Here is a 16,248-nt window from a genome sequence, read left to right as displayed (position 1 = left end):
TTCAACAGACTGACCTGTTTCATACTGGACACTAAAAACAGTTATTTAAAGACATGATTGTTCATTTTCTTCCCTCGCTAAAGCACAAATCTGTCCCTTTCTTTAAATTCTACATCTCATAAGAACAGCCCAAATTACAATGGTGTTCAAGTCATATTTCTACATCAAGTCCTGGCAGCAGAAAGCGGCTCATTCCTTGTCTGCCAGATTCATGCTAATATTCTGCCACCCTCATCTGTCCATCTGCCACAACAACTTCCTTCCTTCCGCTCCGTCTTGAGGAAAATGCAGATAGATGACAATAATTATCCTGTTTAAACCTCAAAATGCTCTCAGTGTTCTGTCCCGCCTGATAACCAAGATCCATTACGCCCCGAAAACGTGCCGTCCCTGGAACAAGCAAACACTGGCTGTGAGAAGAGAGCATGTTAACAAACAACAAGAAGAAGTAATCAGGCGGGGTGCTCCCCCTTCTCTCCTCACCCCCCCCCCTGCACTTTCATATTGGAACGAGCCAACAAACTTTCTCTGCCCTCCCCCTCATCCGTCTCTCTTTCTGCTTTCCATCTCCTACTGTATACATTACTGAACCCACGCCTGCTCGCCTTCACCGCACCAAGTCTTCACTTAGTACAGTGCGTGTGTGTGTGTGTGTGTGTGTGTGTGTGTGTGTACACGTGCAAAGGGGGGATTATGGACACTGTGGGTGGTGCAAGATGCCGGTAGAAACTCTGTGAGCCCCCTGGCCAATACCCACTTGCTCTTCTCACTCTCACACACACACACACACACACAAGTGCAGACACTCAATAAATTGCAGAGCAGCAGTTGTCTTCACTCCCCAGAGCTTCTCTCTGGCCTAAACACATTCTGACTCCAGTATATGTGTGTGTGTGCGTGTGTGTGTGTGTGTGTGTGTGTGGCGTGTGGGTGTGTGACAGGATATGTGTCAACCTCTAGGCCTCCAGCTCTCTTTCTTCTACATGTTACCACATTACTGCCGTGTTGCAAGTGACACTGTGAGATTTCGTCCGAACAGGATGTTACGAGCATCACACAGTTTCCCACAGGCTGGCAGCGCGCTTGTGGCAGTGGCGAGTGGGTGGATGACTGAGAAATTTTTCTTTACAATGTCAGCGTGTAGCATATTTTGGAAAATGTACTCAGAATGACGTAAAATAGTCATATTGACAGGGTTGTGGTCTTAACGGCCGTTTCTGTTTTTTGTTCCTTGCGATAGTGAATGGAACAACGTTGGGTTTGGGACAGTTTGTTGCACAAAAACAAGCAAATTTATGCTCTTATCTTGGACTTTAGAAGATAATGAGAGCCAGTTTTTACCAATTTCTAAAATGACGAATGGAGAAATGAATTAGCAGATTTAATGACAGTGAAATAAGCGTTAGCGTTAAGCGCCAGAAAAAATGCTTCTTCTAAAATTCACATCACTTTAGAACTGTTGATATTATTCATATGAAATGTACAGGTGTAACGTATTCATGGTTTGCAGATACGTACAATGCCAACATTTGTTCTGGAGATCGGCTTGGTCGACTACACGCACACTTGGAACATTAGAGAGCTACAAAGACCTGTTAACATTAATTAAAGCAGGTTACTTTATTTATTTGTGATCCTAACCTTCTCTCGTTTTCTCTTTTTCTTCCTCTTACCCCTCTTTACCTTCCCTCTGTCCTCCCTGAACGTCTGTGTGTCTGCAGGTTGACCTGGAGCCAGAGGGGAAGGTGTATGTTGTTATTGACCTTTCAGGATCTTCCAGTGAAGGTAAGAACTCATAAAGGTCAGGGTCAGCTGAGGGCGTCCAAGGTCAGATAAACATGTATGCAACACAGAATCACTGCTCTTATCTGTTATTCTTTGCTTTAATTTTTTCCCCTCTTTTTAATGACACAAAAGAGAGGTTACACAATCGTCAGTCCAAATTAATAATCTGGATTATCTGTAGACGAGGACTGAAGCAGCAGGATTTAGGATATTTAGTTTTTGCCCTCGTGTCCGTCACAGCTGATGGTACCTACTGAGTTCCTCTTAGTGGTATCTCCAGAAAACCAGTGTTGCCACATTGGGAAATACAAAACCCACAACTTCCAGGATCACTTATCAAGAAGTTGTTTTTAATTCAGCAGCGTTTATAAAAACTTTCAGAAACTTGGAGAATTTCGGGGTTGTCGCGATATACTGGTATTGACAGTAATGGAATTATTTTCATTTTAAATTCAATTTCAGTTTCAATTTGATCTATAAAGTCCAATATCACAATTGAAATTGCCTTTAATTTTGAAAAGCAATACAAACAAACCATCCAGTTATATTAGACAAAAATCACAGTTTCAGTATTCACCAAGTGTTCAGCTTTGGCTTTAGTTCCTTGCATCAGCAGCACCATCAGTTTGGGTTCAGAATATTTTGATGAGAGTTTTTGTAAATATTAAAAATGTCATTTTGATTTATACTTTTGAATGAGGACTGATGTTTTTTTAAGCCTCTGCATTAGCGACTGCAGCGGCCAGAAGCATTCACGGAGGCTTATAATCACAAGCTAATTCTAGTTTGCTCAGTTTAAGTCTCGTGAGCCCAAATGTAATGACATATCTGTGTTAGCAGTTTTGCCTCTAGGGAGTAAATGTGTAACTACACTTAAAAAGGCATGTCGGCCCACTATCGAATGAAGAGCCCTCTCATGGCTGTGTAAGTGTGTACTCTACGTGTCTGAACAGGCTCGCAGAGACGCCTGAACACTGTTGCTCCTCATGGTTGCAGTATGACACGCTCAATGAAATGTGTATAACTTCTCTACAGCGTAGTCAGTGAGTAACATCTTATCACAACCAACGAGAATGATGCTGCACAAATGACTGGAGTGATGTCATCTATTGACCAGGAAACCACAAGTGTGAACCCGTATGTTTGAGGTGAAAGACAACAAATCATGTGCTTGATCAAGGATGTGTGATGCTAACAGAGATATCAACAAGAAAGTGATGCCAACACATGAGGCGGGATTGTAAAGCAGTTCTAATGAGTTTGTGGTTTTTCTTAAGTCATTGCGTTATATCTTGGCTAATCAGCCACAATCTGATCTACATTAGTCATGCCTGTGGTGTTGTACGTCATTTGTGCATCATGTTCTCATCAAGTAATTTTAGTGGAACTTTAGGGGAAAGGAAAGATGCAACAACAGCAATAATAATACAAAAAATACCTTTGAAATAACCCAATTTCTATGGAAACAGGAGGCAGAAAAAGGAGAGAGAAACTCCTGCAGCCCACCTCTCTGTAACCCTTAGTGCTTTATTTGCATTAAATGAAAAATAATTTTGTGTCATATTTTGATACGTCCTCACTCCCAACTTGTCAAATACGGCTGTTTGGTTCGTGAATTTTCACGTCTACATATGACACACTATTTATCCTTGGTGTGTCTGTATTGTGTCTTTTCAAAATACACCCTTCCTTTATCACAGGAAATGTACAGTTTCTGCTTGTTAGATTAATGCAGTCTTTTCTCAAAATACACTTACAACATCAGTTGGTTGACAACTTTGGAATGAGAATGGGCTGCTTATTTGCTAAATCTGTCACTATATTCCAAAAGAACTACGAGACAGATGGTCTGAGAGAGGAAAATAAATCATGTCCCTCCCTCCCTACGACTGCATCTCATGGCATTTGCTAGAATCAGACTGTGGCGAGGCAGCAACAATCACTCAGAGCCGAGGAATCTCTAACGCAGCTGTCAGTCTGTTTACTTCGGTCAAACTGCCAAACTCAACAGCGCTGATCAAATAAATATGAATCAAGTTTCTGTTACTGCACTGTCTCACCTCAGATGTTTTCAGAAACATATGTTAGTGTACTGTTTAGCTGTTACATGAGAAAGTTGGTTTGGCCTGTGGCCGGTGCTTGGTACTCCTGTTTATCTGTATTCAACATGGAGGCTGATTAGGGTTGCAGCGTTATACTGGTTTTAAGGTATACCATGATATAAAAGTTAACTGTTATTTTAGTTATTTGCTAAGAGGAGACTTTTTTACACACACACACAAAATGGTTTCAAGTTACAGTCATATTAATAGAATGTTTGTTCAACCAAAAATAGTCCTTCTATATTTATTCCTTTGAGGATCATTTGACCGATTGTCGAACCTCAGATTCAGGAGGAGCAATGCGGATTCCATCCTGGTCGTGGACCAGTGGACCAGCTCTTTACCCCTGCAAGGCTGCTGGAGGGAGCGGAGGAAGGGGTCCGGTTTGGGGCCCTCAGAATTACATCCCTGCTTTTCGCAGATGATGTGGTTCTGTTGGCTCCATCACACCGTGACCTCCAGCATGCACTGGAGCGTTTAGCAGCAGAGTGTGAAGCAGTTGGGATGAGAGTCAGCACCTCCAAGTCTGAGGCCATGGTCCTCTGTCGGAAACCAGTGGTTTGCCCTCTCCGGGTTGGGGGAGAGTTACTGCCTCAAGCGAGGGAGTTCAAGTATCTTGGGGTCTTGTTCACGAGTGAGGGTAGAATGGAGCGTGAGATGGATCGGCGGGTCGGTGCAGCTTCTGCAGTGATGCAGGCACTGCGCAGGTCCGTTGTGGTGAAGAGGGAGCTGAGCCAGAAAGCAAAGCTTTTAATTTACTGGTCCATCTACGTCCCAGCCCTCACCTATGGTCATGAGCTCTGGGTAGTGACCGAAAGAATGAGATCGCGGATAGAAGCAGTGGAAATGAGTTTCCTCCGTGGGGTGTCTGGGCTCAGCCTTAGAGATAGGGTGAGGAGCTCGGACATCTGGAGGGAGCTCTGAGTAGAGCCGCTGCTCCTTCGTGTTGAAAGGGGTCAGTTGAGATGGCTCGGGCATCTGATCAGGATCCTCCTGGGCGCCTCCTGCTGGAGGTGTTCTGGGCATGTCCCACTGGTAGGAGGCCCCAGGGCAGACCCAGAACACGCTGGAGGGATTATATGTCTGGCCTGGGAACACCCTGGGGTCCCCCAGGAGGAGCTGGAAAATGTTGCTGGGGAGAGGCATGTCTGGGGTGCTTTGCTTGGCCTGCTGCCCCCGTGACCAGGCCCTGGATAAGCAGATGAAAATGGATGGATGAAGGATCATTCTGACAGATATTAATATAAATTCTGTAATACCATGACACTTTGAAACAGTATTATATTTTCTGGGACGGTTATGGTACCGTGAAAATCTTATACCATTGCAACCCTACGGCCAATTATATATGAAAGTTTATTAGCCGATAGCCCCTTGAGATGAATTTGGTTTTCGAAGGGGACCAACACAAAACACACACTCATTTTACAGCTAAACAGTACACTAAATGTTTATGAAACTATTAGTGGAAATAGGCAATGCAGTAATATAATTTTATTGATATTTGATCAGTGCAGCCTAGTGATTGACATGATTGACAGCTGTGTTAGATCTCACAGCCCTGATTGGTTGTTTTTGTTTACCTGCAGTAAGGCCATTAGAAATGCAATGAGGGGATAGAGTAGATCTGATATTTTTTTTCATGTGTTTTTTTTTTTTGTCATATTTAGTGGTGTGTGAATTTAGTCCTTGTAAAGTCACATTTTAACTTAACTTGCTAAACTTTTAACTATTGCTTTAATTCCACTGCACAAGCCCCCACACCAGTGCCCATCTGATCCACTGAAGCCCGACAAAACAGTCGAAGGTGGCTGTGCCGCCGAAGCCCAGGAAGCTAATGCTAGTGGACAACAGGTGGCTCTACAAGCTATTAGCACACTTTGGGAAGAAATAATGATAAAATGACAGACACTGCCACAACCCACTCAGAACAGCTGCAAGAGCTGCAGGGTACAATGCGAAAAAGATGAAAGTGTAGATTACTGCAGGCCACGTTACAGAGCTGGAAGCTGCAGTTAGTGGCTACTCCGACTCAGTTAGCACCTCGGAGGTGGACATGCTAATGGTGAAGAAAGCAGTATAGGTTCTTAAAGAATAGGTGTTATGAGAGGAAATAGGAAAACAGGCATAAAACCAACACTGACTAACCAATAATAGAAAAAGATTAAATTGAAAATGTACAAATGGTTTTATACTGTAAAGTTATCTTCATATCCTGAATACAGTTTTTACATTCACATATATACGGCACAGTGTATCTGTGGTTGTTCAGTAAAAGCTTTATAAAAGCTCCTTGTGTGTTGAGTAACACGTCACTGCCGCCTCTTCCTCTTTCTCAATCTTTACATCTGCCTCTCATCCCAAATCAGTTACCCCCAAATTCACTTTACAAACAGTATACTGCTCCAACACTCTGACACACTGCATTAACACTGCTGCTATCTCGATGTGTTTAAATGACTTCTCTCTTAACATGTTGGTGTGTGTCACACTGTGGGCAAGTAAAGTCTTGAGTCAGTCTGTCATTGAGTAATCAGAACCACCGCATCAGGAAGTAGACATTGTGAGTTTCCTGTGTGTTTGTGTGTATTGCTCCAATCTGAGACGTGGTGTCATGCTTTAAGTGCTTTTCAGCTGAAGTTTAATGATGAAACAGGGTTCAGTGTTTGACTCTGAACTCTGAGATCACCTCATTATTCATAATGTGAGACGACGTGATGAGAGAGAGGCTCGAGCTGTAATCTTCTCTCTTAATGGTCACTGCAGATCCAACATGTTGAGGAGTGTTTAAGTCATGCACTGGTGTGATGCACTGGGGACTGACCTCATTAAAACATAAACACCCTAAATGTCCCTCCAGTATTTCCGGAACAACCCATATGTCTGTTACTAAGGCGACTCATATAAGTGTTTCTGTTCTGCCATCTTTAAGGTTGACATCAGGTTGAGTTCAGGCGACTATAACTACTTGGTAAATCTTGGGTAAAGATAACAGATGGACCAACTGCAATCTATAAAAACAATCACTTTTTAAAGGCAACAATGCACCACAGCTTTTTTTTCCACTCAGTGGCGACGGACATTCAGACAACCACAAGAGTGTGCGTGTCATGAAAACACAATCATGATGCATATCATCTCTGCACCACCTGGTCTGTCTCTTCTGCATGCTGCCTTTCAGAGAGTTCAAATATTTTCAGAAATTTTGGAAGCACTCTTTTAAATAGTTGTAGGAATAGAAAGCAGAATTGTAGTTTGTTGATATTACTACATGGTAGCGTGAAATCCAGTGATGACACACACACAAAATAGCTGTGTCACTGTGTCTCATCGATGGTGTGAGTCAGATTTGTAGAGCTTGGACAGATGTGGAAATGTGAAGGAAGCGCACACAAACACACACACATCGACCCAGAGAGATCACCTGTCACACACTTCCAAGGAACATGGAGAGAATGCATACAGGAGGAGGAGGATGCTCCTGGCTGCTGCTTCGACAGTGAAATCAGCTCCAGGTCCTGCACCAGAATCAGCCAGTCTCTGACAGAGTAACCTGTGACAGCGGAGTTCAGGTTGTGTCGTCACCAACATGAGTCAGTCACAACAGTCAGGTACCAGGGATTTTGTGATTCTGTGATTTTAAACATTTCACAGTTTGCTGAGTATTGACACATATTGCAACTTTGTCAATATCTGTTTCACCTGAGTGCGTTTTTATCTGTGCATCTGTGTGTGTGTGTATGTGAGAGAGAGAGAGGCTCCACTGACATTTAAATCAAACGTCTGGACTTATTTTGGATGTTTTAACACAGAAGGAAAGAAGGACTTGGATATGACACATGAGATTTGCAAGCAGTGTCATATGAGAATAAAATACTCTACGAACATGAGGGCTCACCTCACACTCCACCATCCAGAGATAGCAATAGCCGCTGAAGGCCAAGCTAATGCCAAAACTACTCCGCCGAAAAATCAACCAACACTGGACCCACTTAGCTTGACAAAACTACCATCCAACTCTGAGAGAACGGAGAAAATAACACAGCTCATCACCTACTTCATGAGCAATGATCTGCATCCATAATTAAAAATGAAGGTGAATGTGACTCCGCCCCCACATTTTTTTCACCGATACAGCCGTACCAAAGCTCTACAGAGAAGTGTAGCATAAAGCTGAGGAATCTTTGAGTGCAGCAGGAAGGGTGGAGTTAACCTGTGACGCCTGGACTTCAAGGACAGGAGATTGCTGTCTCACGTTCTCCCAACTAGAGTAGGACACCAAAGTCAGAGCTCCTACAAAATGCAGCACAAGAATTGGGTATTGTGTTGCGATTCAGTTAGCAGGTAATCTCTCAAGACAGATTCTGCAATTTACATTGTAGAATCTGTCGGCAACCCTGTGTGAAAGACGACTTTGGGGGGGGGGGGGCTTTGAGTTTGAACGATGCTGCGCTTTAGCCAATCACAATGGAGGGGGCGTGGTCGAGACGTGCAGGTGTCCCCAGGAAATGTGTACCTACAGAAACAGCAAGCTCCGCGTCCATAGTGACCGCTCCACCCAAAACGGCATCTCGTCAACATGGAAAAAAAATATTTTTTCCAGCGGATGTCTTAGTTACAACATGATTGAGCTAACTGGAGTAGTTTCATGTCGTATCCGACAACGGGAGGCTTTTAACAGATGACGTCCTGATGTTAGCTTTGCTGCTGCTGTTAGCTGTTCCTGTCAGCTGCAGTCACTGATGCTTTCTAGACATCGTGATTTCCCATAACTGAATAAATACCACACATAGCAACACAAAACTGCTTTGCAAGCTCAATCATGTTGTAACTAAGATATCTGCTGGAAAAAAATATTTTATTCATGGACCATTTATTGAGTTATTACCTTATTTTTATACAGTCTATGGTTATTATAGACACCGCTAACAGCTAACGTTAACAGCTAACGGTTAGCCCAGCTAATCTACAATAACCATGTTAACGTGCACACAGAAATAGTAACGTTTGTTCAGTCATTGTGTTTATAGACTTAACAAACATCAGATTAGTCTATACGGTGATACAGTGACGTGAAAAATGTGATATATAGCTAAACTCTGCTGGTTTTCTACCTGGAAGTATTTGTGAACAACACGGCGATTCTCTGGGGGCACCGCCAGAAGTGAAGGGCGTGAGGCCCCTGCACTTCCATTAGTCGAAAAAACTCCAGACTGTGCCTCCAGAGGTAAAGGAAGAAAAATTTATTTATTTATTTATTTATTTTTTTTAGCGATGGATTTCCAGATTGGTTAGCAGGATACCTGCATGTGAAGAGTTTTGTTCGCGCAGTTCTGGCCTTGCAGAGGATATTAAATCTGCCCACAGTTCAGTCTGTCAGGTGTATGCAGCATTTCTGACAGGTGTTATGACCAGAGTTGGGTATAACGTTAGAGATAGAGTACTTTGATTACTTTTTGCAGTAACGAGTAACCTAACGCGTTAGTTTGCTGTTTGAGTAATCAAATACTTAAGTACATTTTCAAACAAGACATCAGTTACTTCCGTTACTTTTAGAACGCTGGTCCTTCAGCTCCAAAACAGCAACGGCTGTCGTTTGGTTCTAATAACGGAGATAACGTTAAACCTATCAGTCTGAAAGAAGCCACAGAGCTTGTGGCTCGCTACGTGGTTGGAGAAATGCTGCCGTTGTCTACGGTGGAGTCTAAATAGGTGGAGTAGGACTCGCTGACAGACATATTTCAGACTCAGGACTTGCATTATGCCTGGTACACGCTACACGCTGGTACTCACCAATTATCCCCGGGCATCTTTCACGGCATGTGTGATGTCATCGGGTTATTCTTGTCCTATTTTTATTACTTTTAATATTATTTGAGTCACTGTGTGTGTTCATGTGCCAGCCGACATGTTGTTGTAGTCACCTAAAAGCGTCAGCAGATGGCAGGAGCTACATTTGAAGCGCCATACGTAAACTATCAAGCTACTGTATCTTCCACAGGAAGTTCTGACAAATGGTTCAGAATAAAAGCCTATTTAGAAAATGGAGGGATTCTCTCAGCCGAGGTTATAAGGGGCTTTTAATTTGAAACAAGTGTTGAGTTTGAAATGACGGTGCAAAATGTTAACTTTACAAAGACATCGGAGCAGATAAAAAGTAAATATATAAACACACAGAGGGATTAATAAATAACGGACCGTCTATAATGTAGTCTGTTTCAAATGAAGCTGGGAGCCTCTGCAGTTGTGGTGAGTAAAAGCCCCGCCGCTATTTGTTAATGTTATTACTTTATGTCCGACCGTGAGGATGTACCATTGTTTGCTAGCTTGATGCTAATGACAGTAACGTTAACTCAGCAGGTTGACAAAGTGCCTCTCCTGTTTCACACCATCATTTCCCCCTTTTACTCTGTGTGGTAACATCCCTAGAGGAAATATTAAAATGCTGGGGTGTTGTTGTCATACAGTTGTCTACGGCAGCAGATCGTTGTGTGTTTCTACTGGTCAAAGTGAAGGGCAAGTGGTCCATAACTTTAATTTTGGAGACAAAAATGTAGGCTTAGCGCCCTGTGGTCCATTGCCCAATAGGAAATGTAGAATACTCAAAAGTACTTTAAAAGTGCTTGAGTTACTTTTCTCAGGGAGTAACGTTGGAAGTACTTTTAAAGTAACTGAGTTACTTTACTCAGGGAGTAATGTAGTAAAGTAACTGGTTACTTTTTTAAAAAGTAACACTGTAACGTACTTTGATTATTTTTAAAGTAACCCTTACCCAACACTGGTTATGACGGTGTTGGTCAGTCTGTGAATGATAAAAGTCAGATGAGAACTTTATCGTATGAGGTTAAACTGATGTTGACAAAGTTCTCCTTTGGGAAAATAATTTGCAGTTGGAAAGAATGGTGATATATATATCGAAATGCATTTTATCGCAACACTCAGCACATTGCAATAATATTGCATCGTGACCTCAATATCGTGATAATGTTATGTCGTGGTTCCTCTGGCGATTTCCACCCATACTAGCTATGAACAGACTCAGTGATCACAGGTGGAGACAGAGCAACATTTCCTGCTGCTCAGTGTGAACTCAAAGATTTTGATTCACCAGACTGATATGCAACATCTATGTAGAGACAATAGTGTCAGCACCATAGATGCAGCAGGATATGTCAGTGTGTGCCACAGCCTGAGAGACAACCAGCACAACAACACATAGTTCATCTCCTCACAGATCACGAGTTATTTTCTTTAAAATGTATGTGTATGATTTTGTGTTAATACATTGTTGTTAGTTGTTTCTTTAATAATTTAATTGCAGTTAATTTATTTCACTGTCTGAATCTGCAGTGGTGCTTTGGAAACACATATGTAATATCAAGCCAGTAAAGCTTATTGCATTGAAAGACCTGAGCTGAGAGAGTGTGAGTGTGTGCACAGCAGATTACGTGTGTGAGGGACATGACAGCATGGAAGAAGAGAAAGACAGAGAGGGAGTTAACCGGAGGTCGAAAAGAGGGGGAGAGAGGGTTGATAAATTGATTAGTAAAGTGGAGTGTTCTCTAATGGACCAGTTACATCATCAACACAGAGAGAGAGACAGAGAGACAGACAGGCAGGAAGAGACAGACAGGAAGAGAGAGATCAGTACAGGGTGACAAAGAGCTGCCATTTAGACAAAGACTTTTCTTTTTCTCTCTGTACGTTTGTTCTTTAATCATAGATAAGGTTTCTGTCTGTGTCGATCTGTTGCCGTTTTCTGTCTGCAGTGTCATACAATATATTTATCTCTGTGTGTGTGTGTGTGTGTGTGTGTGTGTGTGTGTGTGTGTGTGTCAGAGAGAGAGACAGAGAGAACATGGATGAAATTGCAGTCATTACTTAAATGTGTTTGCATAGCAGAGAACACGGGTGAACTGTCAGGCCTGAGAGCTGCAATCAACCTATTAGCTTTCACACACACACACACACACACACACACACATAGACAAAGCCCTGTTGTCACCAGGACTGGATGATAAGCTGCTGCCTGTTGCTAAAAGCAGGTGAAATATTTTGATGTTATTCTGGTTCTGTTGTTATCAGCTTGGAGAATATTAATCATGTTTACCTGCAGCCACAACAACGTCCCGATGGCTGGTATTGTTTTCACCTTGTGTGTGTGTGTGTGTGTGTGTGTGTGTGTCATATTGGAAAAATGTGGTCCAGGTGACACCTTTTGACAGAAGCTGCTCTGAGTACTTTGTCTGTCCTGATTTTGTCAGCGCCACAACATCACAACAGTGCAGGATGAAGTCATGAAACTTCACAGGTGTGTAGCTGAGATCAGAATGACAGCCGAGTACAAAGATGTTTGTGGTCAGAGCAAGGGTGTTGGAAGTAGTGGAGATGGAGGCCAAGAAGCCAGTGGTTCACATTCGCCTTTGAGTCATGGATGGCTTGTGTCACGGCTGGAGTGATCGCATCGCAAGACGGTCTCTAGTCTGAATATACGGAAGCTTTGACAGAAAAATCTTCTGGCCGTTAAGTAGAGCACTTGTGGTCATTCATGGCTAATGTCTTGAATTCCTTTTCATTAATTGTGCCAGCTTGCAAGCTGAAAATCAAATTAGTCCCAGTACCTGACCAGTCAGAACAGAAGCAGCAGCAAGCTTCGGGGCAGATGGATGCTGCTGTCGCCTTGTGAATGCCATTCATTCTTTCTTTCAACAATAGGCAACTGCAGTTTGCCTGCGGTGAGGTAGACATTTTCCCATAGATGTGTAGCTGCCATCAGTGATTGCAGTTGACCCTTTGCTAAGCCCCGCCCCTTTGTGATGATCCGTCAAGCTGTCGGAGCTAGCATGGAGCCCACACTGTAACTAACTGCACCAATTTTTGGACTCCAGAGAGCAGCAGACAGAGGGGTTGCAGTCTGTGTTTGAAGGATATATCCAGGATGTCAAACTGACTCAGCAGCAACAACAGGTTAAAAAGACAAAGATAGTTAGAAGCTAAAGCCGAACTATAGGCTACAGATCACAGTGTAAAAGTGAACCACCACATCACTGCTGATCGCCACACAAGACAATGAATATAAAGGGAAACTTTGCTGATATTGAACCAGCTGTGTGGCATCACAGTGTGTGCACATGAACCGTGTTTGGCTTCACCCTGTGCCACCAGCCACTGGACCTCCACTGCTGGAAGACAGACAATGTTTATCTGCACACACTGTGATGACACAAAGCTGGTTGAATATTGGTAGTTTCCCTGTTTCCTTTCACTGGTTCCTGTAGAGGAGGGTCGGTCTTTATCCTGTGTTAAAGCAGCATGTGTATGTTCAGCAGGCTACAACTTGTCCTGCACCGGGTCAGGTACCTGCGGGGGCTCAATAGGTAACCTGCACAAAGCTGTGTAACAGGTAAAAACATATATATGTATAAATTCAAGTACGGGCATGGGTAAAAATGAACTACACTTTTTGATTTTTCCGACTAAAACAAATGAAAAAGATGTGCAGTAAATGGATAATATTTTCACATCTAAATCACTATTATCAAGCCGTAATTCCTTTTATGTTGAAAGTCAATGACACAGGTTGAACTTTTGACCCCGTTGTCACATTGGTCACCAATGTGACGCACTCCAGTGATGAGACTTTGCAGCCTGAGGATGAGGTGGCAGCCTACATCAAGTTCATGACATCCAAGGAGGATCCTTTGGAGGTGTTATGGTGGTGAAAAGAGCATGCTAAAATGTTTCCTAACCTGGCTGTGATTGAATGTTTTCATCTTGGCATCGAGCACAGCCAGTGAAAGAGACGTCTCCTCTGCTGGATTTGTAATCCAAGAAAGGAGAACCCAGATTACTGTGAGTGACTGTAGCCTGTGTGTGTTTAGTCATGGATGCAGGTCAGGTCTCTGGACTTAAATTAACTACGATTTTGACTTAGCCATAATGACGGGTTACTGGTTGGTTCTGGTGCTGAGCTTTACAACTATGATATCCAAAAATGGACCGATGCAGGACTCCAGCCAGACTCAATCTACATTTTTCATGGCTTGAAACGGGGCTGCCTTCTCTAAAATACCATCAAAAAAAGAAAGAAAAAAAAAAAGACAGCATTTATCAATTGCTTTCATTGGTTGATGCTACACTATGGTTGGCTGTGTTGAGGGGCGGGACTTAGCAAAGGGTCAGTCGTTGCACAGGTGTGTGGTTTTGTGGTAGACAAGGTCAAATGCTTGGAAGAGTGGGCTAACTTGAAAAGGATTAATGAGCCGTTGGTGCAGCCTGTGCACCTCACAGGTTTGAGATGGGGAGAGTCTGTGATGCTCAGAATATTGTGACAAATTGACTGTAACACATGCTGTATGCTTTATTAATTAAAAAAAGAAGCAACACCAGCAGCATGTATTCATTGTAACTCACAGAGGAGCACTGACGAGCGCTGGTTTTAATAAGATCTCAGAGATACCTATTGCTAATGACCTACCATCCATCTTTCTGTCCAGCTCTTTGATCCAGGACATGATTTCTCCACAGGTATCAGCCAATGAGAGAGTTAGTGAGGTCTCTCCTTCCAGACGTAAGACTTTAAGGTGTTAATAAAGTTAAGATGCTCTCACTGTCGTTTGCCACGCTGTCACGTTTAAAACACTGAGGTATTCACCTCAACTTTTGGGGTTGTGATGAGGACATCACAGAGGAGCAGCATGTCTATCCAGATACCCACCCCACCCCTGAACCCTCCCCAATGGAAGACGCTAAGTCTAACACTGTTGCTAGGCAGCAGTCGTCAGTTGCTAGGCGATGGTGATGGCGTATGGCAAAGGGGCTGGAAGAGTTAGAGTGAGGACAGGCAGAACATGACAGGGAGAAAGGAATGTAGAGAGAGTCCTGGAGGTTTCACAGAGGAGTGGATAGAAATGTAAAGTATAACTGTAAAGTAACTTGTGAGCTACTTGTAAGGCTGCTGGGTACTTAGAGGTGTGTGACACTCATTCAAAAATATGTGATCCATTTGTGTGTGTGTGGCGTGTCCTCATTCAGACAACAACTCAGTGTTTGTGCACATCAGTGTCTTATGACTCACACATAATGTATTCATCTGTTACTTCATTAACATTACTGTACCTCTCTGTGAGTGCTTGCCTCAGGTACTCTGAATGTGTGTGTGTGTGTGTGTGTGTGTGTGTGTGTGTGTGTGTGTGTGTGTAATTAACATAGTGTTAGGCAGTAATTAAAATCTCTGCTGCTCCTCTGGGGAAACCCTCTGTGATTACACAGAGCAGGAGAGACAAAGACCCACACTGACTGACTGACTGTGTGAAGAAGAAAAGACCAGTGTGTTTAATTTGTCTCTGAATGTACAGCTGCTGTTCCTGTCAGTCGCACAGTGTCACTGCCATCTAGTGGCTGCATGGTGTCAGTGCAGATGTTGAGAAGGCTTACTGACTCAGACACCAAACCTGCAGAAGTCATCTTTAAAAAGAAGCATCATTAATTCTAAGATGAAATAAATATCAGTGTTTCAGTGTAGGGCACGCAGCAGCTTGATTTATTGATTTAAAATTTGAAATGATACCTATATAAATATGTTACAATATGTAATTTATTTTTGTGTTTTGCTCGTGCAGCTCCAGCTGGCTCCACCGAAAATGAGGAGCGAGTGTTTCGGCAGCGGATGGGTCCCAGGAAGCGCCAGGGTGCCGTCCGCCGGCGGGTCCACCAGGTCAACGGACACAAGTTCATGGCCACCTACCTGAGGCAGCCCACCTACTGCTCCCACTGCAGGGACTTCATCTGGTGAGGACACACTCCCTTATGATAGGGAATATGTGTGCATCACACACACTCAGCAACTCATGTAAAAACACACAGAGCATGTCTCACTTTCATCCTCCAACTTAACATCAAACTGAGCAAGACCAAAGGAAAACGACACGCAAATGAGGAGTGTATGTACGTCCACCTGAACACACTTATTTCCTGCAGGATAATCCTCATTTCTTTGTCATGCAGATGCTTAGCAAGGTATTTAAAATGGTCTTAATAACAGTCCATGTCCATGATGAAGAATTCAGACTGGCAGAGGATTGTGGCAATAACGCAGACGGCCTAAAAAGATCTTAACTTGTCTCAGTGCATCTTGAAATCCCCCCAAAATAAATCTTACGTCCAATTAAAAGCTGAACCAAAACTATAATAATGAGTCTGTTATATTGTGTTATATATAGTGAGGAAAAATTATGTGATTTCTGACTGCAGAGCCTCTTCTGTGACTGCACTGTCAGTCCAACCAAATAAAAACTCAGGCTGCAGCATTTATGAATATATATATATATATGTATATATATATATATATATATATATATAT

General features: G+C 42.9%; 1 protein-coding gene across 1 annotated transcript in view; it reads left to right on the top strand.

Annotated features, from left to right (window-relative positions):
- The window catches only part of LOC125903350 (protein kinase C epsilon type-like), a 117,298-nt gene that overhangs the window by 39,387 nt on the left and 61,663 nt on the right, over positions 1-16,248 (top strand). Inside the window, exons 2-3 of the mRNA XM_049600225.1 lie at positions 1,722-1,785; positions 15,509-15,677. Of these exons, the coding sequence (XP_049456182.1) occupies positions 1,722-1,785; positions 15,509-15,677 (233 nt within the window). The remainder of the gene's footprint in view (positions 1-1,721; positions 1,786-15,508; positions 15,678-16,248) is intronic.

The sequence above is a fragment of the Epinephelus fuscoguttatus genome, linkage group LG16, assembly GCF_011397635.1.
Source record: "Epinephelus fuscoguttatus linkage group LG16, E.fuscoguttatus.final_Chr_v1".
Classification (NCBI taxonomy): domain Eukaryota; kingdom Metazoa; phylum Chordata; class Actinopteri; order Perciformes; family Serranidae; genus Epinephelus; species Epinephelus fuscoguttatus.
This window is presented reverse-complemented; position numbering and strand designations above follow the sequence as displayed.